At 34.7% G+C, this 25,983-nt stretch overlaps 2 protein-coding genes across 3 annotated transcripts in view; one reads left to right on the forward strand and one right to left on the reverse strand.

Moving 5' to 3' along the window:
• Window positions 1–20,117, reverse strand: part of LOC126366510 (serine/threonine-protein phosphatase rdgC) — a 68,005-nt gene extending 47,888 nt beyond the window's left edge. The window contains exon 1 of one of the 2 annotated variants that reach the window (XM_050009641.1): window positions 19,908–20,117. The gene's annotated coding sequence lies outside the window, so the exon portion shown is untranslated. Of the gene's footprint in view, window positions 1–1,726; window positions 1,850–19,907 lie in introns of those variants that run through there. The other variant, XM_050009642.1, reaches the window with a different exon arrangement.
• Window positions 20,118–22,915: 2,798 nt separating this feature from the next.
• Window positions 22,916–24,019, forward strand: LOC126366433 (uncharacterized). Its single transcript, XM_050009542.1, has one exon. It carries the CDS (start codon window positions 22,916–22,918, stop codon window positions 24,017–24,019), a length of 1,104 nt encoding a protein of 367 aa, XP_049865499.1.
• Window positions 24,020–25,983: the final 1,964 nt, after the last annotated feature.

Genomic DNA, 25,983 nt, shown 5'->3' on the forward strand with positions numbered 1-25,983 from the left:
CTTTGACTACGAAGGGTAGGCGAAAGCAATATGATGAAAACTAGAACACCCTCACCCCAATTAAGGGTCATTATCTCTTTCAAGCTAAACTCATAACAGCTTGTTCCAAAAGGTAAAAAGTGAAGAAACTCGTAACCCGTAAATGGTTTTCTTGTGGTTTATCTCCTAGCTTTTTGTCCTAAGTTCGTGAACAAGAAAAATGAACGCGAAATGGACTCCATCACTGAAAACGATAAAAGTCGTTACAGTTCTATCTCCTTTTTCTTTCCTAACCGAATATTCGTTCATGTTTTATAGAAATATCTACAGTTTTATTAATGAAAATTCTCAAGCGATTAATTCGCTAAATATAATTTTCATTTGCGACATAGGCAACAAGGAAGATAAGATGAAGTTTTTTATGGTAAGTATGACGTAATTACTTTATTACGATTGCGGAGTTTTTATTGGGCATAAACAGAGAGACATGAAACTCCACTATCCTAATAGGAGGCGACATAACAGCTGCATCTTCTCTAACATTACTATAAGAGTAAAAAAAAATAATTACTTCCTAGTCCAACGGACTAGGAGCGAATATAAAATGTATATCCCTTCATTATGCTTCGCTGTAGTCTGAAATATAAGCAACTGAGGCGATGCTTCAAGGGCATGACTGACATACAGATTGAATCCTTTCTACCATGAACAATTATTATATGGGCGATGGGTTGATTACCTGTCACAATACGGTTCATCAAATCCATCTTAGTACTTCGTATCAAAAGTGGCTGCAAGTTGTATTCTGATTAAGTACTCGTGGCTTTATATCACCAGCATCTGCCAGTAATGTGACATTTTTTCACGGGGTTCACTTAGAGTGGATGTTTTGTTGGCTGTTAGTGACATCGTAAGGAAAACTTTGAGGGATGATTCAGACCATGATTCTGAGTTGACATCAAGTGGAATTTTCCGTCGCAAAAAAAAATCAAAAAAATCTTAATTTATCTGACAGGATATTAACCGCTTGATATCAACTCAGAATCATGGTCTGAATCATCCGCGTCAGTATTTGTTACTGTCACTAACATCCTGTATGTATCTACAAAAAAATTGCATCAAAAGAAATGTTTCGTCAGCTCTAATATAATAGTGTATTGAATTATCAAAGAACACAGGGAGCAATGCTGATTTTAGAATCAGCATTGCTCTTTTGTCCATAAAACTTCAAAGGATAAACAAAACCTGCTACGTCAGGAATTGTTTCTGAAGCAAAACTACACAAATTCCGAGCGAACTTTTGAAGTCGCAACTTGACATTTACAACAATGAAATGTATTGTATTAGCAATTTATTATTTTACTTGTTTTACCTCTGCTAGATTGCATTTTAGTTGCTTTACATTCCGGGCATTTCGTGAAAGTTGATGTTGACATTGTGTCAGAATAATGGACCATTTTATGAGCGATGTGATCTCCTGTCACCATATTTTTCTTCAGATCCATCTTAGAACTTCGAATCAATACTTGGCTGCTAATTGTACTCTAATGCATGTGTCACTCACTTACAATTAGGAATCAGAGGCAGGCTATGTGTACCTATTAGCAATTTGTAGAGATACACCTATGTATTTATATCAAATGTAATTATATTGAAATAGTTAAGTAACAAATACTTTAAAGCACACACAAGAAATACAAGACACAAGAACAAATGAATACCTATATACTTTTTAAACTAAACTAACCTGATAACTGTGCTTAATTGGAAGCGAAATGTAGCATTTGAATGTTGATCGGTAGAAATACGAGTTGATCGACGCACAGTTTAGTCTAGCCGCGCGGATGTGTCTGTCCGCCACTCCGCGCCACACCACGCCACAGTGTTGGGAAATATGTCGTGAATGATGTTCATTTCTCAAACAAACACACTTGGATCATCTCGCTAAATTTAAAACGAGATCGTTATTTTTATGATCTTCGCAACGTGTTGGTGATCGCGAAAAATACTCGTATGTTTTGTACTAGTGACTAGTGCTATCCGATTATTTGTTTGAATATTTTTTCTTATGATTTTTGTTTTAGTAGCTATATTTTAATTAAATACATAGTAATGTAACAGATATGAATGTAATGTATACGTACTATTACTGGGTAGTTTTCTACGTCAAAGATAAATTATGAAATTCTGATTACTAATTAAAGACAGGTCTAAAGGTGACAAAAAAGTTTTCTTTTTCTATTTAATTTATTCATGAATGTTAATAAAGAAAAATGTAATAATAAGTGCGAAATTTTGTCACGTTTTTCAATAACGTCTCAGGTTGCTTTTTGATTAGTAAAAAGTAACTGATTTGACTAGTTGGAAACTACCCTACTATCTTAGCATAAATAACTAAGTATAAATTATACCGAACTTTTTTAAAAAGGAGAATTTCAAATTAAGATTGTGGGATGGTCGGTTAAACACAGTTAATGCATATAAATACTTACATATGTTCATCAAAAACATTTAAGTCACGAAAATTTTGTTGCTTTTACCTCGAAATTGCTTTATATGAGCTTTTCAACTTGTCTAATTGAGCGTAGCGCTTTATTTTATTAAATTCATTTATCTTGTTTTGGTAGATTTCTTTCATTATTGTGTAATATCTATTGTTTGGTAAGGTTTTGCCGAATTGTATAAATAAATATTTTTACTTAGACAGTTTTTTTTTTCATCATATGTACATGTCCGTTATTTTGTAATGAGAAAATAGGAAACTAAAAAAAAAAACAAAAAAAAAAAAAGTCGTTAAAATATCTTGTCAGAGTCATCTATATTGTTTTTTGAGGAACGTAGGCTGGAAAGTCCCTCATTGTGGTATTATGTAGATACTGCTATATTCCTACATCTCCAGCTAAGGGTCGCTCCACGTTTATGATACCAGGCGCCGATTAACCAAACGTACCCATGTATCCAAACAAACCTTTTATATTCTGCTTTCCGTCCAAGGGTCAGGGTATCAAGATAGATTACTTTCTTATTCGGTTTATTATTCTTCTTCTAATCCTTTTATCCCCTGTTGGGATGTAGGACACGAATAACAGATTTCCACTCCTCGCGATCTTTTGCAGCCTCTATAGCTTGCTCCCATGATATGTCGAGAGTTTTTAACTCTCGGTCAACCGAGCGTCGTCAGGTTTCTTTAGGCCGCCCCCTTTTATGTTTTCCACGCACACACCAAGTCAAAACTCGTCGGGTCGGGATGGTTTATTACGTTTCTTAAATACATTTTGAAATGCCAACTGTACCTACTTATTCAAACAACTGAATTAACTTTTCGCAGACTCAGCTATTCATTCAGCCATGAAATCAAAATTGTTGAAGCTATTAATAAATTATAATGATTTTTAAACAAGAAAGATATTATTAAGTAATTAAATTCAAGATATCAATAAGCTGTTTTTTGAAGGTGCTTATATGTACTTAAATACATCCATTGTCAGAATGTTGTTTTTTCATTACCGACCTATATTATTCTTGTACTTTTCCACCTAATGATGTATTTCCTTTAAATTAACTTTCGGGTTTTCGGATGTTAAATTTTCAGGAACTTCGGTATCAGATTATCTTTTAATATAAATAGGGGTGTTTGTTTATTTGTTTTCTTACAAAACGGATATTAAAATTTGGGGATCTTGTCGTCCTCATTTCAAATAATATGACGTGGGACGTGTTGATTACTTATTCATTAAACCCAACGTTGGAAATACGTCATTTTGACTCATTCTATATTCCTTATGGTGTTATAGAGATTCACTCATATTACATGAAGTCTAATTATAAAAGTCCTTCAACGATTTCATTTTGAATAGAATCCGAGTCTCCCAATTCAACGTTACTAACTATATTACCCGCGCCATATTATATTGTTCCGTCGAACGAGATAACATTAATAGCATTCGCTTCATATACCGCTGGAATATAAGCTCGACGATATTCGATTAATTCTACGACAAAGATAAAATGGTTTACATAATATATTCCAAATTAAGTTTATTTTATATGTCAGTACTCTGTATTCCTCAGCGTTTAACAAAGTTACCTAATGCTAGAAATCTACGAAGCCTCCCATCGTCATTCAGAGACGGCATTTAATCAATCCATGAATTTCTCTACTCCACTTCAGCAAATGGGTTGTCTCAATATGGTTTTCCAATTAAAATAAGGAACAGTTACGCGAATGTTTTACCATTCCTGTCGGAGAATTTTCCTTTCAATCCACCGGGGACCCTGAATTTGCATATTTATTTCTTAGTCTAAATGAATAAAGTAAAACAAATGCCAGATTCTCGTGGACTAACTGGAGAAATCGAATTTTCATATTTTTATTCAATTCTGATTTTGAATTTGTTGAATATGAAATGTTTTGGTAAGTAAGCGATACCAAGAAGGTACTTCAAGCAAGTGTCGTTGAAATCGTTGGAAACTCGGGCATGTCAAGTGGGCGGGTGTCGTCGTTTGGCAGGTCTCCTAGTTCAGTAAGCAGTAAGTTTGTGAAGGTGAACTTGAAATAAGTAGGAAATATATGTAGCTGTAGAGCTTTGCACTACCAGACTAATAGTCACAAACTCCTCTTGCTGTGTCCATTTCTGAGCACAAATACCATTTATCTCCTTTACTGCAAATACCGGACAAATAAAAGCATTACCTTCGTAAATATGGCTGAAGCTAGCCGACTAAGTTGTAGTGAATTGGTAGTTGTATAATGGTGTTTATTAACCCTACGTTCTTTGGACTTTTAAACCTTTTAAATTAAAAGACATCCATTGCCCATAAAGATAAGTTATCAAATCCCACATTTATATTCAGAATTGTTTTTGCGCAAGGGAAACCCAGTGACATCATATTACAAGTAGTTAATCACATTTATTTTAGCAACACTTTCTCTGAAGTAGCTGTTGCCAATAAATATATATAGAAGCTTCAATGATTGGTTTGATTACTTATATATTAAACGTGGTAGCCAATATCCGGAGTGTAATCGTGCTTATTACAGACACTTTATTTTATATCGGTCAATTTAGGGGTCTTCTTTCAGTGGTCTGTTGACGAGACAAGCTCTTAGGGACGTTTTCACGGTCCTCAAGTCGAATCTTTTGGTTAATAGCGTATTCCTATTGTAGAAGATCACGCTACAAACGTGTTCCATTTTACTATATTACGAAGCATAAGTAAACGATATACTCTGTGTTATGTAACTACATAAAAAATATCTGTGTTTGTATCAAGAATTATACTCTACAGTTTCTACAACATTTGTCGGTTTATTCTAGTGCTAACACGTCGTCAGGTTTAACAGCTAAAATGGCTCTAATATCTACCCTAAGCTGCGAAACCCACCCATGATTAAGGAGCGCTGGTCAGCAAATATTAAAAAGCACTGGTCAGGTTAAGAAAAAACGAAGTTCGCGTTTAGTAAAAATCCTTGTAATAAAAATAAGATACACATGGTGAAGGTCGCGGGAAGCCGCTGGATGCGGGCAGCGCAGGACCGATCGTCGTGGAGATCCTTGGGGGAGGCCTATGCCCAGCAGTGGGCGTCATACGGCTGATGATGATGACACATGACAAGACAAAAGATAGACAAAGCCTTTTTTTATTAAACCATAGCTAACAACCATTTTTCAGCAGAAGATTGAATTTTTTAAACACCCATGAATATGCAAGAGAAGTCTACATAAGTCGATTATGTTTGTACAACTAAGAGTGGGGGTGTGAAGCATAAACGCCCCCGGTTGTAGACAGTGAACACTGGACAACATACGAGCAACAAAGTGATTTCACTTAGACATTATACAAGAATAACTACCGCTGAAAGGGTGAATTATATCTAGCTACATATATGATGACATAACATAAACAACCTATATACAGGGTGGCCCAGAGGTTCACATGAATGAAAAATTAAATAGAGGGGCTCATTGGCTACCAAAAACACGGGGGTGTTTGTATGTTCAGCGATTATTTACGGTTTAGGAGAGATGACCCATTTTGTACCTTTTTCTAGATTTTGTACCTTAGGTAACGACAAAATAATGATTTCTGAAGTAAATCCCACTGCTGAGACGTATTATGTGCATTTTATGCCTATGTACACTCCACTGCTGGGCAAAAGCCGCCCCTCAATCAACCGGAGGAAGTACGGTGCATACTCTACCACGCTCCACTGAGGGTTGGTAGATATTTTTTACGGCTAATAGCCGACACCAACGGCTTAACGTGCCCTCTGAAGAATGGAATTATCTTACTTTTTCGCCCAATCAGATGATTGAAGCCTGCAATGTCCTTACCAAATAAAGTATAGTCTCGGAAAGTGATTTCGACAGTGTCCCCTACGGGAATCGAACCCGGTCGTGAGCCTAACTTACTAACCACTAGACCACTGAGACTGTTATATAATACGAGATATATATTAAATAGGTACAAAGCTCTTTATTACGATCCAGAAACAAACTAGCCAGGCAAGAAATTATAAGGCGCATTGTTGTTAATAAGTAACGTATTCGGGGCATTCTCCTTTGAGTTTTCAACAACAATGGCAAAAGGTGGTGTATAATTACACTTTCCATCATCCATGACCTCCAAGCCTGTCGCAAAATTAAAGAAGTTTTCTCATTATACGCCTCATACGCTCTACATAAATATATTTACAATGCAATACAATACAAAATTCAATACAGAAAAGAACAGTACTTATACCACTTTATACGAGTAGGACAGAAGAAGTTAATGATAAGACGGAATAGGCGGCCTTATTGCTAAATAGCAATTGTCTCCATGCAACCTTACGGCGGAAGAAACCTATTAACTACACAAATAACGCAATAGGTGCTACAATAATTTGAGACTTTAATTATAGGTGTTTTGTGACTTATAGATATGAGTGTAATATCATTATACATTTGAATCAAAATGTATACAAAGTGTATTTTTAGAAGAAGGCTGTGAGAAGCTGCAGTAGTTTTAGGCGGACGAGACTTTCGTTACGTAAAAATGACAATTCAAAATATAACCATGTTACCTAATGAATAAATATTTTTTTAATTTGAATTACCTATGTGAGGCTCGAAGCAAATGGAATCCCATAGTCTCTACTTACCCCGGTGGGAAATAAGAGTGAGTTTAGGAAGGTAAGTATTTAAAAACAGATCTGAGAGTTAATGTTTCCTAATATTAGCAAAAGTACCCATTAACCCTTTGAACAATTTTCATAACTACACTACATTTATTACATAGATACAACAATAACCGTGAAAGCTACGAATGACACAAATATCTATTTACAAATCAATAAAAAATCCGTAAGTAAGTATATCTACAAGCCAAATTTTTGTAACGCATAAATGCTTTGAAAACTTTGAGGGATGATTCAGACCATGATTCTGAGTTGATAGCAAGTAGAATTATCCGTCGCAAATGTATAGAACTGAAAATAATTTCAAAAAGCACTAAAACTTTCATGAATTCACCGATAGGAAATTTCACTTGATATCAACTCAGAATTAGGGTCTGAATCACCCCCTCAGTATTCGTTAAGTAACATTGTAACGAATACTCAGTGGGTGAATCAGCTCATTATTTTGAGTTGTATCAAGTGAAATTTCCATCGCAAAAGTATAGAATTTAAAATAATTAAAAAAACATGATTTTTGCGACGGAAAATTCCACATGATATTAACTCAGAATCATGGTCTGAATCATCCCCTCAATGTTCGTTACGATTTCACTAACACCCTATATAAATACAAATAACAGCGATTAGGTAATTGCCTTGCAGTAAATAAATAAATAAATGTAACATAAGGAATTGACAAAAACCAAGGAAACCAATTTTCCGGTCTAAGAACCCTTCTAGTCGCACAATTAGGGAGTCCTACAAAAATTGCTGAATCAAAGATGAAAGGCAGAGTCCCTTGATCCTTTCTGATAATCCTCGCATACTTACACTTGACCTAAAATATATGGGAACACTTAACCCTACCAACATTAAGGGGGCATTCATCGTTAGTCATTAGTTAAGTGGCTCCAACGATTAGTCGAAGTATTATATCCATGTGCTTCATTCAAGGAAAATCTTCAACTTAAATATTCAGTCTTCTGTATCCACAGCGGAAAAGCTAGCAATAAGGTTAAACCCCTCATTCAAAGCTACTTACATAAACTTGGGTTAAGTATACTATAGCACCCATTTAGAAGTTTTACGAAAGCACTTGGAATTTATACCCACAATTAAACCTCCAATTTGCATTTATTAATGGAATTAAATCTAATTATGGAGCACATTGTTTTAATATATTCGCGACTCTTTTTTAATATTCACGTCTTTTTTGTTAAAATATATTCACGACTTTACCTCTTAAAGAAGATTTTGAGTATAAAAACTGAAGTCCAATGTAGAGGTCCTTTACTACGATGTCAGTCATCCTAGTCGAAACGTCAAAACGGTTCATTTACAATATGGAGTTTGTATGAGAATACAAAACGGTGTCGTCTTCAATAAACGTGGGCAAACGTCGTACTCATTTTTATGTAATTCATAATTAAAATAGGTACGACTGGCTTGTATTTCTCGATTTTCGTTTTGCAATTTACCTTTGACCCAGTCATTTACTCTAACGACCTCCGTGGTCCAGTGGTTGAGCCTTGTGCTCACGATCCGGAGGTCCCGGCTTCGAATCCCGGTGGGGACAAATCACAAAATCACTTTGTGATCCCTAGTTTGGTTAGGACATTACTGGCTGACCACCTGATTGTCCAAAAAGTAAGATGAACCCTGCTTCGGAAGGCACGTTAAGCCGTTGATCCCGGTTACTAATTACTGATGTAAGTGCGTAGTCGTTATATGAGTTATGTCAGGGGCCTTTGGCGGCTCACTAATAAGCCTGACACTAGGGATGATGAGGATGGTAAACCACCTCATAACCCCCACGCTAGAAGAAGACCCTAAACATTACGGTGTATAGCAGACATAGCATTCTAGTTCCTGGTTCCAAACATGAACGGACAGCTAATAGGTAAGTAGTTGCATCAAAACGAGCCTTTGTGTTTGCAAGAACCGATATTTCAAGGTAAGTACATCATACAGCAAGATCGTCTCATAAATATTTACATTCCTCAATCTCGCCGTCGAAAATTCTTTAGTAAGTAGCTTCAATGTCGATCAATTGACAGAAGTGAACCTATCGGATCATTTCCAGCGTTTCCCAATATTAAAAAGCTTCCCGATATTATCTTCAATAAAAAGTACCTAACACTAAAACATCTTCTGTCTTGCCACTAACTGCATTTATCATTAAAATGTATTAATGCAAAATAAAGTGCACGAAAACTGGAAAATAAACGGGAACGACTTGCCAACTCTGCACTTTGTGGCGATAACATGGAAAACGTTGGTAAATAAGAGCTTTAATGCTGTAATGTTATTCCGAAGCCAGGAAAGGCGGAGTAGCACTCGTAATATAGCTTCCCTGCTTTAACGGGTACAATCTTATACTATTACTTACGCAATGTTGGTTTATTCTTACGTTCACGATTCTCAGTATTCTCACTAAGTATGCCACTACAGCTTTATAAAGCTGAGTACTAAAAATAACGTAAGTACCTAAGTAATTGTTATATTTTGTAGCTCAGGTGTACGCATTTAGCCTACTTTACAGCAGCTTTAATTCCAGTTAATTTGAATCAACCTATCAGCTCGCCTGCGACCCGTGCACCCAACCCGCTCACCGTTAGCACACAAATGATCTTTAATGACACTTTTAATGAGAGAGTAGCAGTTCCATGAATTGTACGTGTAATCACAAAGAGAAAATTAAATCGCAAAACGTTTTGACTCGAACGGGACTTGAACCCGCAGCTCTTGTCAAGCCAGGACGAGCGTGTTAACCATTACACCACCGGGTCCTCCTCTCCGCGAAATTCTTTCTATGTATCGTCATTAATCCGACGCCGGCGCCATCTATCTAGAATATAGAGTACTAATATTTCTTTTATCGATTAAATTTTCTCTTAGTGACTTTCCCTGAGCACGAGCGAGTTCTTTAAAAACAAAAATCTTACACGTGTAATAATACATTAATGTGGTCCGGAGTAGTGGTAGGAAGCAATAAGCGATCAACCGCCGAGCGCCCAGCATGCCGACCCGCACATTTCCCCAATGATTTGGCAACTCGCCCCCGCCTATATTTAAATCGTAATCTCAACTGAGTCAACGCTCTCGTCGCTCTTACCCGAAATAAATAATACTCCGATGGCGACAATATTCAACTGAGTTCTTAGGCCATGGAACTTGTAGCAGCTGGTGAAAACTACTGAACAAACTCACAAGTTACATTGTAAACTTTGAACAATGTCTTGAAATCAATGACGCTCCTCATAAAAAAATATTTTGATGGCGCTGTACAATTTTCCCTTCGTTTAACGTTCTAATTTCATGGATAACAGACATAAGCAATTTTTATCTTTATTTTTGGGTATAAATGATGACCCTTGTTATTTTACCCAGGCACACATATTTCACCCATTATTATTCTGATCAAAATAAAGTGAAGCAATGTAGGTAGTAACACAATTCTATAAATATGTGATCCAAACATCAAGCAGGAATTATTTTGATATACGTCTCTGCCATTACATTATATTTTTGAATAATTATGTACCCCGAGCAATGAGAAAATAGGTAATTATCACATTAAATCTGAACAATGCCATCTCTATTTCTTTCTGGGAACGTAGCCTGGAAAGTGCCTCATTAGAAAAAACTGCTTACGCATGACAATGATATTTATAATCCAGAGGAAATTCGAAATAGAATATTTCGATAATACTTTTTTCATTTGGTTTTATTTATACATAATATTAAAACATTGAAGTAGGTACGTATTTTGTACGAAAACTACTGATCGACGACTAATGTCTCGTTATGCTAAACTATAAAATGTTTAATTCTACAATTACATATATTTTATTTTATAAAATTAAACACTTATTCTTAACTACCTTCGAAACAATATCACCGCACACGTTACACAGGTAAGTTAAAATATAAAATGTAGTTAGGCGGTACGTAGCGCTAATGGTAATCGAAACCAATTTATACTCAGCGTCGACATAAATTATTCACGCAGTAATTGCTCGAAACCCAACCAAACATAAGGTAAGGCTATAAACATCTTAACAAGACCTGAGCTATTTATCATAACACGTACCTAAGTTAAACATAAAAACGTGCCGCTGTTTCTTTGTAAGCACTGGAGTGGATAAGGTTTCATTCCGTCACCCTAATTTCGTTAGCCTGGCCTTGCTAGTAAGATTCTACGACGGGCTACAGAACTTACTTAATTATCCAATTAGGATAATTAAGACATTTCGTCCAAAACATTTTACGACAAAATAAATTAAAAAGAAATACGTGACGCTGTACTGCCCTCGTCTAAACAGTTTTTCAACCAAAACATACTTTGACGTTGGTTTGACGTTCTTTTTCTTTTCTTATAGGCGACATACAATGTGACCACAGGTTGAACAGGCTGACTTACTAGGTATGTGTTCACTCTAGTCTTGAAGACTCACAAGTTCACAGAGGAATACCTACTTAGTCTGTGGTAGGTAGAGTCTCCTATACATTTTACGAAGGAAGAAGCAAAGTACCTCGAGCGTACTTATTGATGAAATACACAAAACAAAGGGATGCAATGCCAAGAACTGTATGTACCGGTGAAATAAACTCGGATGCGAATGTTACTTTTTACTTTCGCCATTGTTTTTTTCCTTGTCACACAGAAAGGAGCAGTCCACTAACAATAGTAGTAAATGGCACGAACAATCATAAAAACTGGATCTAAAGTTACTTTGAAGGTGAAGAGACTTGCTGAGCCTGTATTTTACCCTATACTAACATTTTAGAAACTTTGAGTGCCAATAAAGTACCTATGCCAACAGGATCTAAGTCTTCAAGAATCCACGGTCGGTGAATGCAAAGTATAGCAATTAAAACTTAGCCCGGGTTGTGCAGAGCTAAGGGTGACTACACTTTAGCCTGAAAACAACTACTTACCCCCATAAATCAGGATCCATTGTTTTTGCTGCTGAATAGTGCCAAGACTGTATGATTTATTAACTTTCCGATTAATTATGAAGGTTCACCGTCCCTCTACCGGTACATAAACGTGAAACAGAGAGGAATAATTTGAAGCGTGTGTAACATAAACTTTCAATGAATCTTCAAAGGTCTGTTACTGAAATGTTAATCAAAACACATAAATCACACATTTCAACTACAGTCAGCTTTGCAATAAGCTCTATTATATTTATCTACGAAATATTTTTATGACAAGATTGCCAAGTTTTTACGACATTATATTTTATTACTCGCCCGTGGAAACGCGGACTAATTCAATTGAAAGGCAGCTGCTGACGATCTAAAATATGATTTATTTATGGCTGGGTAATTACATTTTTGTTTAGGTGTCTTGAAAGTTTAACTCTTAACTGAAAGTTTCTTTCAAGTACTTATAGCACCTCGAAATTAAATAAAAAGGTGTCATTAGCTTTTTTGTGCATCTAAAATAAAAAAGAAAATTACAATTGTTACATTAAGATCAAGATCATTGCATTAAGATCAGACAAAAGAGAATTATCCCTTACCTTTTAAAATGAGTTATGCCAAATTTAAAATGACGGATAGATAGAGACTCGATTCAAAGCTACCCTGAAATAAAGAGGATTAGATTTGTTTTAATTTACTTATATACTGTCTTTTTTAGGTAGATATATTTAACCTGGCTGTATTTACCTATTAAAAAACAAGATAGATTTTGGTTTAGTAGTCCACGGGCTTCTAAAGTCATTATTTTAGAAGCTTTCTTTTATGGTACAGCATCCACTCGAACCAGGATGTTAAAAGAGGCCGAAAAGGTTGTAAGTAGGTACTCGTATGTACCCAAGGTTTGAAACTAAACAAGTGTTTCGTCGTTTTTATGTTTTACCTATAAGGGATGGTAGATGGTTTTGGGTGAATATCAAAATGTCAAGTTTGATGGCGAACTTTCATATTATTTTTTCGTGATAAATTGGGTTCCGACATCCTTTCGGATCCTTTTGCATCCTTTTTCTTGTTGGAACCCAGGATCCTTTTGGATCCTTTTTCATGTCGGAACCTAATTTTTCTCGAAAAAATAATAAATATGAAAGTTCGCCACCAAATTTGGCACATTTTGCTATGCACCCTTTTACGTCAGAAAACAATAAATAAGTCATTGTAACAATTTGGTAACATTCACCAAATGTATCTTTCAGGGTGCTTTGCTACGTTCGTGCAGGTGTTAAATATTTTTATATTTCGATTTCGGGAATTTCATGATTGGTGGTCCACAAATACTAATCCTCTCAGACTTTTGCGACATTCAATGCCACAGTTTTACAGAAGCCCAAAGTCGAGTTGATTAGATACAAAACTTCCAAATCTAAGGCATATCTCATCATCTTAGCGTCAACTTAGTTCGAACACCTCATTATTAGGTGAAGTACAATTCTAGAATAAACCATAACCAGTTTCATCCAGTATTGTACCTGGAAAGAGTTACTCCGTAGAAACTTCTTAGACAATAGGTTTTTAAAAAATTAAGTTGCTCCATGCATTCATTTTTTTTGAGATATAATTTTGAAAATATAATTAATAAATTAATCGAAACTTACGTCATTAAAAAAAAGGAAGTATCTGTCCACCACCTATTTTGATATCACTGTTCTCCTTTTTTTGCCCCCTGATTATTTCAATTTAAATTCCTTTTTATAGGGTTCATAAATAATAAAAGAAACGCCTACGGTGCAATGAGGGACTTTCCAGGCTACGTTCCCAAAAAAAATATATACTTAGATTGCGCCTTCAGTCGACTCGGCGGCGCCAGAGTTGCCTTCGCTTAACCTAATTTCATGGACAACAGAGATATTGTGCATCTTTTATATCTGTTTTTGGGTATAAAAGGAAAGGATCCTTAGATTTATATCGGTGGTTTCGACTGGTCTTTAATATCATGTTTTAAAATCCAAAACATACTAGGAATTGCTTTCATTACTGTGAGTGAGTAGAGCTATAAGTTACGTATTCGTAACTGTTCTATTGGACGAGCCCCAGCAACTCCTGATAGTCCATCATTTTGGAAAGGACCTAGATACATGACCAATCTAATTCTTTTAAAGAACACCTTTTTTAAATATTAAATATGGATTTTTAAAATAACATCCGACTGACATAAAAATAACAACAAGATTACAACACAACAATACCAGAATTAGATTAATTAATCTAGAAAACCGGTTAATTAGCAATGAAGAAATATTTTATTTTTATTTTTAAAAACGATTTAAAATTCAGAACAAAGGTCGGGATTTTGGCACTGTACCAATAAACGAAAAGTAATATTATAATACAAATGGAAGATATATAAGTACGTTAGCTTCTGAGAGCGATTTTGTAAGTGTAGAGGAAACAGAGGGAAAACAGAAAGACTGGAAAAGTAATACAATATCCTGTCCTGTGGGTACCTCCTCTCTCAATACATTAGTCAACAACGACTATTTTCTACCACAATATTAAGAATATAAGAAGCAGTCGATTAAACAAAACTAACAGAAAAATATTTTTTATTATTAACCTTTCGCTGAATGGAGAAACTAATTTTCTTTATCGCAGTGCAGCCACACGACGTCATCTTAATCATATTTATACGGGAATGTTGTTTATTGCCAGTGGTATTTACGTTGCTGCGACTGAAGCTGTTCTTCTCAGTTTTCTTTCTTTCGACTTATTTTTATTTTGTAATAAAAAATAAAAGAGTTCAATTATAAATGGGTAGTAAGTATCATCACATTCGATAAAAATATTACAGGCCAATATTTTATTTTATCGGGTACTTACTTACGAATGAGAAATTTTGCGTTCCGGTTCTCACATATTAAATTTTTAATAAGGGTAGAGTATACTTGGCTTGGTTTTAAGTCTTCGAAGTTTTAATACTTCGTTCACTATTTTCAAGACAAAAGAACGAATGACGTAAATACAGGGTGTTAGTGACATCGTACCGAATACTGAGGGGCATGATTCAGACCATGATTCTGAGTTAATATCAAATGGAATTTTCCGTTGCAAAATTCATGTTTTTTTTTTAAGGTTTTTTAAATATTTTCAATTATATACTTTTGCGATAAAATGTTTCACTTGATACTAACTCAGAATCATGAGGTGAATCATGCTCCTCAGTAATCGTTACGATTTCACTTACACCCCATATAAGTGCGTATGGATGTTAGTGACACCGTAACGAAAACTTTGGAGGATGATTCAGACAATTATTCCAATTTGATATCAAGTGGTATTTCTTTTCGGAAACTTCATGAAATTTTTGTGGTTTTTTTTTTATATTTTGAGTTCCATACTTTTGCAACGGAAAATTCCATTTGATATCAACTCAGAATCATGGTCTGAATCATCCCTCAAAGTTTTCGTTACGATGTCTCTAACACGTTGTATAAACAGAGAAGAACGCCTTCTGAAAAATCGTTAATACTTACATACATAAACGCTATTACTTCCTCATATTTACATATTGAGTGCTACAATCAAGGCAGTTTACATCCCAAGTAGCAATCAAGAATTGTGATTAAGTCATATATGTCTAAACTTTAGCTAAAGTGAGATTTATCCAAATCAAATAGGACTTATTAGGACTTCATAAATTCATTTCCTTCTTTAATTCTATATAGTTTTCAACAAATCCTACTTTAGATAATTTAGAATACACAAAACCAAGTTAAGTATTCACAAAACTATTTAGTCTTATCTCAGCCTACTGTTAAGTCTAAAAGTATTTTTTTACTTTACTCAGATTTTTTGAAGGCTCACTTAACACTAAATTGATTTAGTGAAGTATCAGTTTAGTCTTGTAAAGTAAAAATTGGTTGCCTAGATATACTTAAGGCAATTTTTATTATTTGTTGCTCCTATACAAGACTGTTCTATTCGTTTTTGACTACAATAAGTAAAACATAAGAAAAGTCTATTCAATGGACGATAAAATCGAAATAGAAGCAAGCAGAAAGATGGATGAAGTCCAAATAATAAAAGGATCTGGTGATTTTCGAAGGCAGAATATTAAATACTTACAGAAAATTAACCTGTGATAATGCACATCCCACTGTTTTTGTTAGCGATGCGATATCTTCTTCATTGCCATCATTTTTTTTATATCGATTGGTATAACACAATCATTTAATTTTGAAAAAAAAATCGTAAGTTCCTGTTTTTCAAATCCGATCCAGCGTGTGGCGGCCCAGGTACCTACGTCTCGCACAAATCTTCTCAAAAATGACTAGTCTAACCTAGTCTAAGCGCACGGCAACACTACACCATGAAAAATCGAGTTTTATAGTAAAATCTGCTAAGTTCAAATATAAAATTAGGTACTTACCTATTAGTCTAATAATAAATAAATCCAATCAAAAACATAAATGTGAAATGAGAGCCAAGTTGAATATTATGATAAATGCTTTGGTTGTTGACTTCAACGACAAAAGAAGTGAGATCTAAATGGGTGCCAAGTTCAATGGACAGTCCTGAAATTTATTTATAAGTAACAGTATAACATAACATATCTTCTTATAACATAAGATAATATATTGTAGCCTAAGGTCTGTCTTATTGTAGGTAAGTACATATCCTCGTAACGCGTGGGTCCTTTTAAAAGGACAAATTCAAAACTAAAAGTCGACTTTATAGATATAAAACATTTGAATACCTATTAAACTCGTTTAAGATTCACGTAAAGTTAAAAAAAATAATATGCCAGTAAAATGGATGTGAGTTGTGTTGTATCGTGGGCGAAAAGCTGACAACCTATCACCGCTAAAAACATGTTCCAACTTGCTTATCTACCCTTAAAGTACTTGTCGAATGTGGCATCAAGTGGTTTTATGATCACTTAGTGCTCTGCCTACCCGATATAGGCGTGATTGTATGTTATGTTAAGTTAATCCACATACCTACCACAAAAAGACCGGCTGTCATGAGTTTTGATTACTTACTGATTCTTACATCTATAGTTAGGTACAGGCACTAATTAGGTATTTATGTTAAGCGTTCATAATAGAATCTAATTATTTAAAATTTGCCAGTTTTTTTATTTTTTCCTTTATATTCATCTAATTACCTATCTGCATACCAAATTTTAACTCTCTAGGATCATCTGGAACTGAGTTAGAGTTTTGATTTATAGGTCAGTCAGTCAGTCAGTCAATGATAAAAATGAGGATTTTTGTACATTAATATCTAAATAACCGTTTGAAATAAGCTTATGAAATTTAGAACACTTATATGTATCTCACAAGTCTCAATATATGAGCCAAATTTGATACGTTTATGTAAAATAGTTTTTGAATTATGAGGGGGTCAAAAGTGGCTGCAAATGGTTCGTGTAATATTACACACGGTGCGGCTCGCCAGTTCTATTTCTTGAACTTGGCTTGACACGCTACCACGTGTCTAGATACTTTTCTTTCTTCTTTCATTCTTTCTTTTAATAATTTTAAAAATGTACCTATTTTTAACTAAGCTTTATTCACAATCATAAACAAAACATATCTATTTTAAGTTTTGTGTATGGTTAAATGCATTTAAAGTGGGCATTAGATTCGATTCCTTTATTTTTTTAGCTTGATAAAGTCATCGGGAATTGGGCCGCCTTTTTTAACAATAATGTTTTTGGTGGGATTAGAAACTACCGCGCACACACACGACGTTAATCAAATTGCAAGGGTTCTTCGTATATACAATATTCAACGGATACTCGTAATTTTTTACAATAATCACATTGTTTCCGTTGGCAATTAGAAGCGCGATCGTACCTACTTTGCGTATGAGAATGTATGCGCGGAGACTCATTAGCAAATTGAGTTTATGTTTGTTAGTTCCAATTGTGATAAATATTAAATAATTAAGTAAATCACATTCCTATCTAAGTAAGAACTCAGCATAACAATATTTTTTATCTTCCACGAGTCGAAAAACTTACCTCTCAAACAAACATACTTTCCATAGGTTTTAAAAGCTTGTTCGATTTTAATTGTTACTTGTTACATAGATGATTCTGGCACAAAATAAACAAACATGATTTTACGACATTACTTCACTAAATCAAAATAGAGGATCACTTTAGACATAAGAGTTTTAAGTAGGAATTCACTAAATACTTTTTGTCTTAAGTTGGTATACTCCTAGACAATTGAAGTATAATTTATCTTAACTAGTACTTGATGAAGTGCAACTTGACTTTACTTTTCTAAACTGATTCTTACGAAATCAATTGTTTCTAAAGTCTTACTTCATTTAGAAAAATAATACTTAACGCCATTTTGCACTTACAGGAAGAAAACATGTAATATTTTTTTGACAATATTATCGTCAAAAACTGAAGTAATTAATATATATTTCTGTTGTAGTAACAATTATTGCATTCAGCTGTCACATATTAATAGAAAATGAATTTCTCTATACTATATGTCACCATTTTTTTTATTTGCTGAATAATCAATCCAAATTTTATTATTATTTTTCTGGTATATTAAAGGCCCTTCTGTTTTTTAACACTTTCTATCGATTTTACACGAGAAACAATCATGCGTTTATAATTTCCTGTATGTGAAACGGCAGAATAAGCTTTTGTTAAAACAACTTAACAAATATTTTAGACGCCATTTTCTTACAGACTTCATTTCTTGTGTTAATGTAAATGTTCGCCATTATATTCTAAAATAAAGACGCGTGAAGTAAAAATCGTTTTAGTATGACCTGAAGTTTTACTTCGTTAAGTTACAATTGACTCAGTGCAATTCAATCCTATAGTCTTAACTAAGTATTGTAGATATCTTCAAGTATACATTTTTGGTATTAAGTGATACTACAAGAATTCTAAGTTTAGAATACGCAAGAACATTGTCTAAAGTAGGGTTTAAGTCTGACTTAACGTTGTCTTAAGTCTGTCTTGTATAAGAGTTAAAGTATGTGCCCACTTTTACTAAACTGTATCTTCAAGACATCTTGAGGGATATCTTGGAGACATATAAGACTTATCCAAGACAAGGGCTTGATTTAGTCTACTTGCCTTCAAGATATCTACAATTCTCTTTTAAGACAATCGGTTGCTACTTGGGATTGCATAATTATTTAAAAAATTACGTGGATGAAATACTACTTATTTACTTATTTTTACTGTACGAATGCAGATAAAAATTACATCTGCAAATTCATAACAGGAAAAAAATGTAAATAGGTACCTAAGTATCTACTTACGTAAAATATTTTTTTCTCACTTTCCTGTCAGTCGATGGAAACCCCTTCACGGGACAAGCAAGCTTATTACGCCTCATCGAGCTTTTCCCCGCGACGGGAACATACAAATTATTACGTTTCACAAGATATTTCTATTACCTAGTTTCTTATGTCATAAAATAATGTTACGTGCGTGTGTAAAATAAAACTAAACTTATACCATCTTACAAATAAAAAATAAACCAGGGATGAACGTGGGTTGATGAATTCGACTGACCTTTGCTTGGCTGTCAAATACTTAAACCGACGTTCATGCCTGGTTTATTTTTTATTTGTAAGGTGGATAGAATATTTTAAATAAGAATATAATAATAATTACCTACCACATGTAGTAATACTTGCCTACTTTCCTTTTTTGAAAACAATCAATACTACTTACTAGGTAAATGGTTAGGCATTGTTACGTTGATTGTTTAAAAAGTGTTCGAAGATCTAAAAGTGAATTTTAGAATAATATAATTATTAAAAAATATACTCTTTAAACTTATAGGTAGGTACTTACTTATAAGACGAAGTTCTATCTCCTTGAAGAATAGTTAACAAAAAAAATCACAAACCGAACAAAAAAACAAGCAACACAAAATATATCACATTGCTGTTGAAAATCAAAAGAATGACGGAAAGTTGAGAAAATTCACTGTCACAAAGTTATCGGAGGCGAGTGGGCGTGGAAAGCGCGCGCGAGGGCCGACTGCCTACGCCAGAAACCCGCGACCGACTGCTGCCATAGTGCCAACAACTGCCCGCCACACCACAGCAAACTTCCATACCCCACTCCAACAGACACTCACCTTCCATACACTATCTTTTCTCAATACAACCCTTTCCAATTAAAATCTGGTAAAAAAACTCCACAACTTAACAGCTACAAAGTTACTAACTCAGTAGTTATGAAATGTATCACTACGAATGTTACAGGTAGGTCTAAGTGCAATTAAACGTGTAGGTATCAATGTTCAGATTGTTCAGTCAAACTCTACCCTTTTGAAGTATATACTTACTTTATGCTCTTGCCGCAATGCAAATTCCGTCATAAAACCTCAAAAAATCTTGTTTATAATTGAGGAATTAATAATCCGTCCGAAACCGTAAAAACATCGTTTATGGATCTAAGCAATATTTTTGTCTGAGACAACTTCAAATTGATGTTGACAATAGTAGGTATTTCTGAAAGGATATTGCCGGATTATTGTATTTTACAAGAAACGGATCGTCGAGAGTCCCAAAATAAACGAACCCGACCCTGTTTCATTAAAATTGCTCAACCGTTTGTAAGGGTCCTAAAAATAAATACAAAAGCTTTGGAAACTTTAATACTTTTTACACAATCTCTGACATAGGCCCCTTTGTCTAAGTTACATAGAGAGCTGTAATATACTTACCCAAAGTATTTTAAGTCATCATCATCACCATCAGCCGTACGACGCCCACTGCTGGGCATAGGCCTGCCCCAAGGATCTTCACGACGATTGGTCCTGCGCTGCCCGCATCCAGCGGCTTCCCGCGACCTTCACCAGATCGTCGGTCCACCTTGTAGCGGGCCTACCCACTAAAGTATTTTAAGTTCCTACCTTAAATTTTTGAATGGCTGGAATTTAAAACTCGAATAATGTACAAATAGACCCAGTTACAAATGTATTCTAAAGTAATTATAGTAGGTACTTGCATCACGAGTCCATATAAAAGACATTGACGGAAGTATTATTTAAGCCGGGTTGAACGCGGGTTGAATAGGGAAAATCCTCCCACAACGTGAGAGGTATTCTGGAAAATTAGTAACGTATTCTGTGAAAGGTCTCTACATCACATTAGTTGTTATGATACAGACTGAGTAGTATGTAGCAATGACGTATGTTATACTCAGTACCGCTTTTTTGGAAATAATAAATAGAGAGAAAAAAAATAGAATAAAAATTAAATAGAGAACTTATCAGATGATCTGAACACTACACACGACTAATAAACAGATCGGGATTGGTCCCAAAGTGGGAATGTTCTCGTTGTAACATTAGTAACTTGTTCAAATTGTTCTTTATTGTTCGTTGTGTCTTATCTGCCTGATGGTTTTTACATATATGTTCACGACTCGGTTTATCAGAGAATGTTTGTGTGGGTTGTTATTTAAGAAGCGGGCTTCAAGCTTCAAGTGGTGTCCTCGCAAATGAGGGTATTTATGCAATTAGTACAGTTTTTAGAAATTTTGAATGTCGTAATGCGTATAGAGAATTTTAAAGGTCGCCTCGCTCTTTACGTTCTTTCAAGGTAGTCTTAGATGTCTATGTATTTTTTGAAGGTACGTTGCACTTTTTCGAGGAGCTCTTCAATCTTCGTCCTTGACAAAGTAGGGACTCCCAATTTGGAAAGTCTATTCTAAGATTGGCCTAATATAAGTTTCATAGATTTTCAACATCAACTCTGCTGCCATCATTCCGAAAGCTTTTCTTATGAGGTAGATGAAGCTCTTGGCTCTTGGATGCCAAAGGGCTATGATTGTTACAAGTTATTCCCATCATTTGAGGTGTTTTGAGATGCGTACTCCTAGGTCTGCCTGCACCTTGACTTCACGCAGTTGAACATCATTTAAAGCATAAGTCAGATGTGGATTTCGATTTCCTATGTGCAAGTACGTTGCATTTTGCGGCATTTTCTTTTTTGACCAGTTAACAATCTTATTTAAGTCAGCTTGGAGACAGTCAAAATCCACTAACGGGTTCACAAATATTTTTTGTGTCATCAGCAAAGATGCTTACTTTACACTGTAGACAGGATGGTAGATCAAAGGTGTAAATAATGTACAATACAGGATTCAGGACTGAGCCCTGTGGCTAGTACCTAGGTATACGTCTTACAGGAGTAGACGATCATCTATTACATAAGTAAATAGAGACGACTGAACTAATAAAGTTAATAATTGGCTGAAAGAGCTCTTGAATTCGACGCGACAGCTTTTTTTTTATTATTTATGATATTTTGGGGTTTTACTTTTGGCGGCGAGGGTGTGATACTTAACTTTATTTTAGGTAAGGTTTGTATATAAAATATTTGTATATAAAAGCTATTCAAAGTTCACATCTTACAATGTGCTGCCTACCGCGTAAGTGCGAACAAAACACACAGTCCGTTCACGCCCCCTTACTCTCTAGGAACTTATATACTATTTGTTAAATTCGTTTGTTAAATCATGTGGAAACAGATATAAGTACATAAACACATACATTAGCGGTCTAACACAAAACCTTCTTTTTGTTTCGCCGCTGTCGGCTAAAAACAAAATACCAAGAAGGTACGTATACAATACCTATATGTAAGTAGTAGCATAAATAAAACGCACAAATGTCAAAAAAAGTGTCAATCAAACTTCAAAGGTGAAAGGCGCGGGAAAATACGGACGTGTTTTAAATTTGCATTTAAATAATATTTCGGAAAATTTGTATAATACTGTATATATTTATTAAAATAGGATTACAATTAACTTAATTCTATAGTGTAAATATAAAAGTTTGAGTGAAGATGGGGAAAGGCGCAAAAAAACGTAAAAAGAAAATTGATTCTGAGGAGGCCGGGTCTGATAGTTCGGCAGACTATAATTCAATGAAGTCATTTGAAGTAGAACCTCCAAAGGATAAGTATGAAGTCTTCAAGATTCCTGATTATGTTCGATATTATCCAGAAGATGGCGGCAACTTTGAATATGTTGTCTTCATGGAAAGTACGAAGCCTGAGCAACCTCTGGGTGCTCGAGATATGATGTCCCTTGCAAATTCCCTGAAAAGATACAATAAAGGAGTGAAACAGCTGCAAAGAATAAATAAATTTAAAATTGGAGTCATATTTGAGCGGCCCGGCCTGGCGAACGCTGCTCTAACAAATAAAAAATTTTTGGATTCGCATAATCTGAAAGCGTCGATACCAGCGTCCTCAAGTGAGGTCACTGGTGTAATAACTCACGTGCCTACAGACCTCTCTAATGAACAAATATATTCTGCATTGACATCAACCAAAAACATTGTCACTATTCGAAGATTTATGAGACGTGTCAAAAACGATTTTGGAGAGTTCAATTTAGAGCCAACAAAGACTGTATCCATAACTTTTTCATGCCCAAATTTACCCGAAAGTGTTGACCTCAACAGCTGGCGGTTCGAGCTTCGTCCGTATATTCCACCAGTTAAACAATGCTTGAAGTGTTTGCGGTATGGACATATCGCAAAGTTTTGTAAAAATGCTGAACGCTGCTCCATCTGCGGTGAGTCTCACAATTTTAAAGTTTGCACCAAGCTACCCAAGGATGCTTCTTGTTGTCACTGCAAAGGAAATCATATAGCTATATCATCTCAATGTCCAGTCAAAAAAGAACAAATAGAATTAAACAAACAGAAAGTGGAGACCAGATCGTATGCCTCTATAATTAACCAGAAGTCCTTCCCTCCGTTGAAGCAACATCCAACTGACCTCCTAGCATCTTTACTTAACTCAGATCAAATACTAAACATGGTTGTGGAATCAGTGGTGAAGCTGGTTGCTATGCACAAAAATAGTGAGGCATCAATTTGCTCACAAAGTATTAAGGACACGCTCTTGGATACTATAAAGAGAAACAAGAAATCTCAATAGTTTATTCTTTCTTTTCTTTTTATTATGGATTATTTAAACATAATTAGTTGGAATGCTCAGAGTTTGACTGCTCATAAAAATTTACTAGTTCATTTTTTGAAAGAGAAAGAAATCGATTTAGCTCTGATTTGTGAAACTTGGTTAAAACCTCATATTAATTTTAATATTAAAGGATATAACATTGTAAGATTAGATTCTGGTAGTCGTCACAATGGCGTAGCCATTTTAATTCATAATAGTTTACAGTTTGACAAAATAAACACTTCTTTTGACGATTCTTTACAAAATATAGCTGTACGATTGAAATATGGCAATAAGGAAATTTCTTTTGTTTCTATATATAGTCCTGGCAGTAATCCTTTATTTTCTAAAGTAAAGTTCGATAATTTAATCAGTAATATACCTGGTCCCATGCTGATTGCTGGTGATTTTAACGCACTGCACACAGCATGGGGTTGTAGTGCCATTAATGCACGTGGTCGTGGCATTCTTGAAAGCATTAGTGACAATGATTTAGTTTTATTAAATGATGGCGAATTGACTACAGTTGGCTCAAGCAGTTGGCAGAGGAATGCTCTTGATCTTGTAATGGTTTCTTCATCACTGGCACTTAATTGTGAGTGGTCAGTTCACAATGATCCGCTTGGCAGTTATCATTTACCTGTAATAACAAAGATTGAATTTAGTGATAACAGTTATTCTGATATACATTATCTTACATCTCCCACTCATTTTGATTTTCGTCTAGTAGATTGGGTAAAGTACAGTCATAATTTAGAGATTTTGTTGCAGAATTTTTACTATGATGATTCAGATCCTTTAAAATGTTACTCAGATTTGTTACTATTGTTGGATCTTGCATTGCATCATTCTGTCACAGCTAGTAGGAAGTCTACACAATCAGTTTTTACATACAAAACTCCTCAATCCAGATCTCGTAGGAAATATGTTCCACTGCCTTGGTGGAACAGTAATTGTACCAAAGCTGTGGAGGATTCTAAGGCTGCATATATAGAATTTAAAAATAGTCTGTCAGAGGAAAGTTTCCTTAATTTTAAAAAGATGCAAGCAATTAAAAAACTTGTTTTAAAAAAAGAAAAAAATTCAAGCTGGCTTTCTTTGTGTGAGACATTCAATCGTTGTACTCCCATATCTAGAATATGGAGATTTGTTAAAAAATTTAAAGGTTGTTCTGCTCCATATAAAAATGTCTACACTGATTGGTTACATGACTTTTTGAGAAAATATACTCCTGATACTGTTGAGGCCCCTTTAAAATATGACCCTATTTACAATGAATGTAACAGTCAATATCTAGTGAAACCCTTTAGTTTACAAGAGTTTAAAACTGCAGTTCTTTCACGACGCGATACAGCTTATGGCCTTGATGGTATTCCATATAAGATGTTAAAAAACACAACAGATAAATCTAAGGGAATAATTCTACAAATATATAATTTACTTTGGTCTAGTTCAGTTATACCTTTGGATTGGAAAAAAGATTGTTTGATTCCTGTATTAAAACCAAATAAAGATAAAACTAAGGCTAATTCTTATAGACCAATTGCTTTAACTTCCTGTTTAGGAAAAATTTTTGAACAATTAATAAAGCAGAGGCTCGAATTTCATATTGAAAAAAATAACATTTTACCTTCAAATCAGTTTGGCTTTCGTAGGGGCAAATCTTGTAGAGAGAGTATAGCTCATCTTCAGCTTGATATTTTTGACTCACTTAAAAAAGGTGATATTCTGATTGGTGTTTTCTTTGATATCATTGGTGCTTTCAATAATGTTAATCATCATATTCTTTCTTGTGAACTCTTTTCTCTCGGTATACCTGAAAAAATTGTAAGTTGGGTTTTTAATTTTTTGCATGGTCGTGAAGTATATGTGAAGTCTAATAATAAATTAATAGGTCCACGTTTTTCTTATAAAGGTGTGTGTCAGGGTGGTATCCTATCACC

Source organism: Pectinophora gossypiella, chromosome 4, assembly GCF_024362695.1.
Source record: "Pectinophora gossypiella chromosome 4, ilPecGoss1.1, whole genome shotgun sequence".
NCBI classification, from domain to species: domain Eukaryota; kingdom Metazoa; phylum Arthropoda; class Insecta; order Lepidoptera; family Gelechiidae; genus Pectinophora; species Pectinophora gossypiella.

Bases quoted from the DNA above. Each gene is read 5' to 3' on its own strand.
- LOC126366433 (XM_050009542.1), top strand. From the start codon at position 22,916: ATGGGGAAAGGCGCAAAAAAACGTAAAAAGAAAATTGATTCTGAGGAG.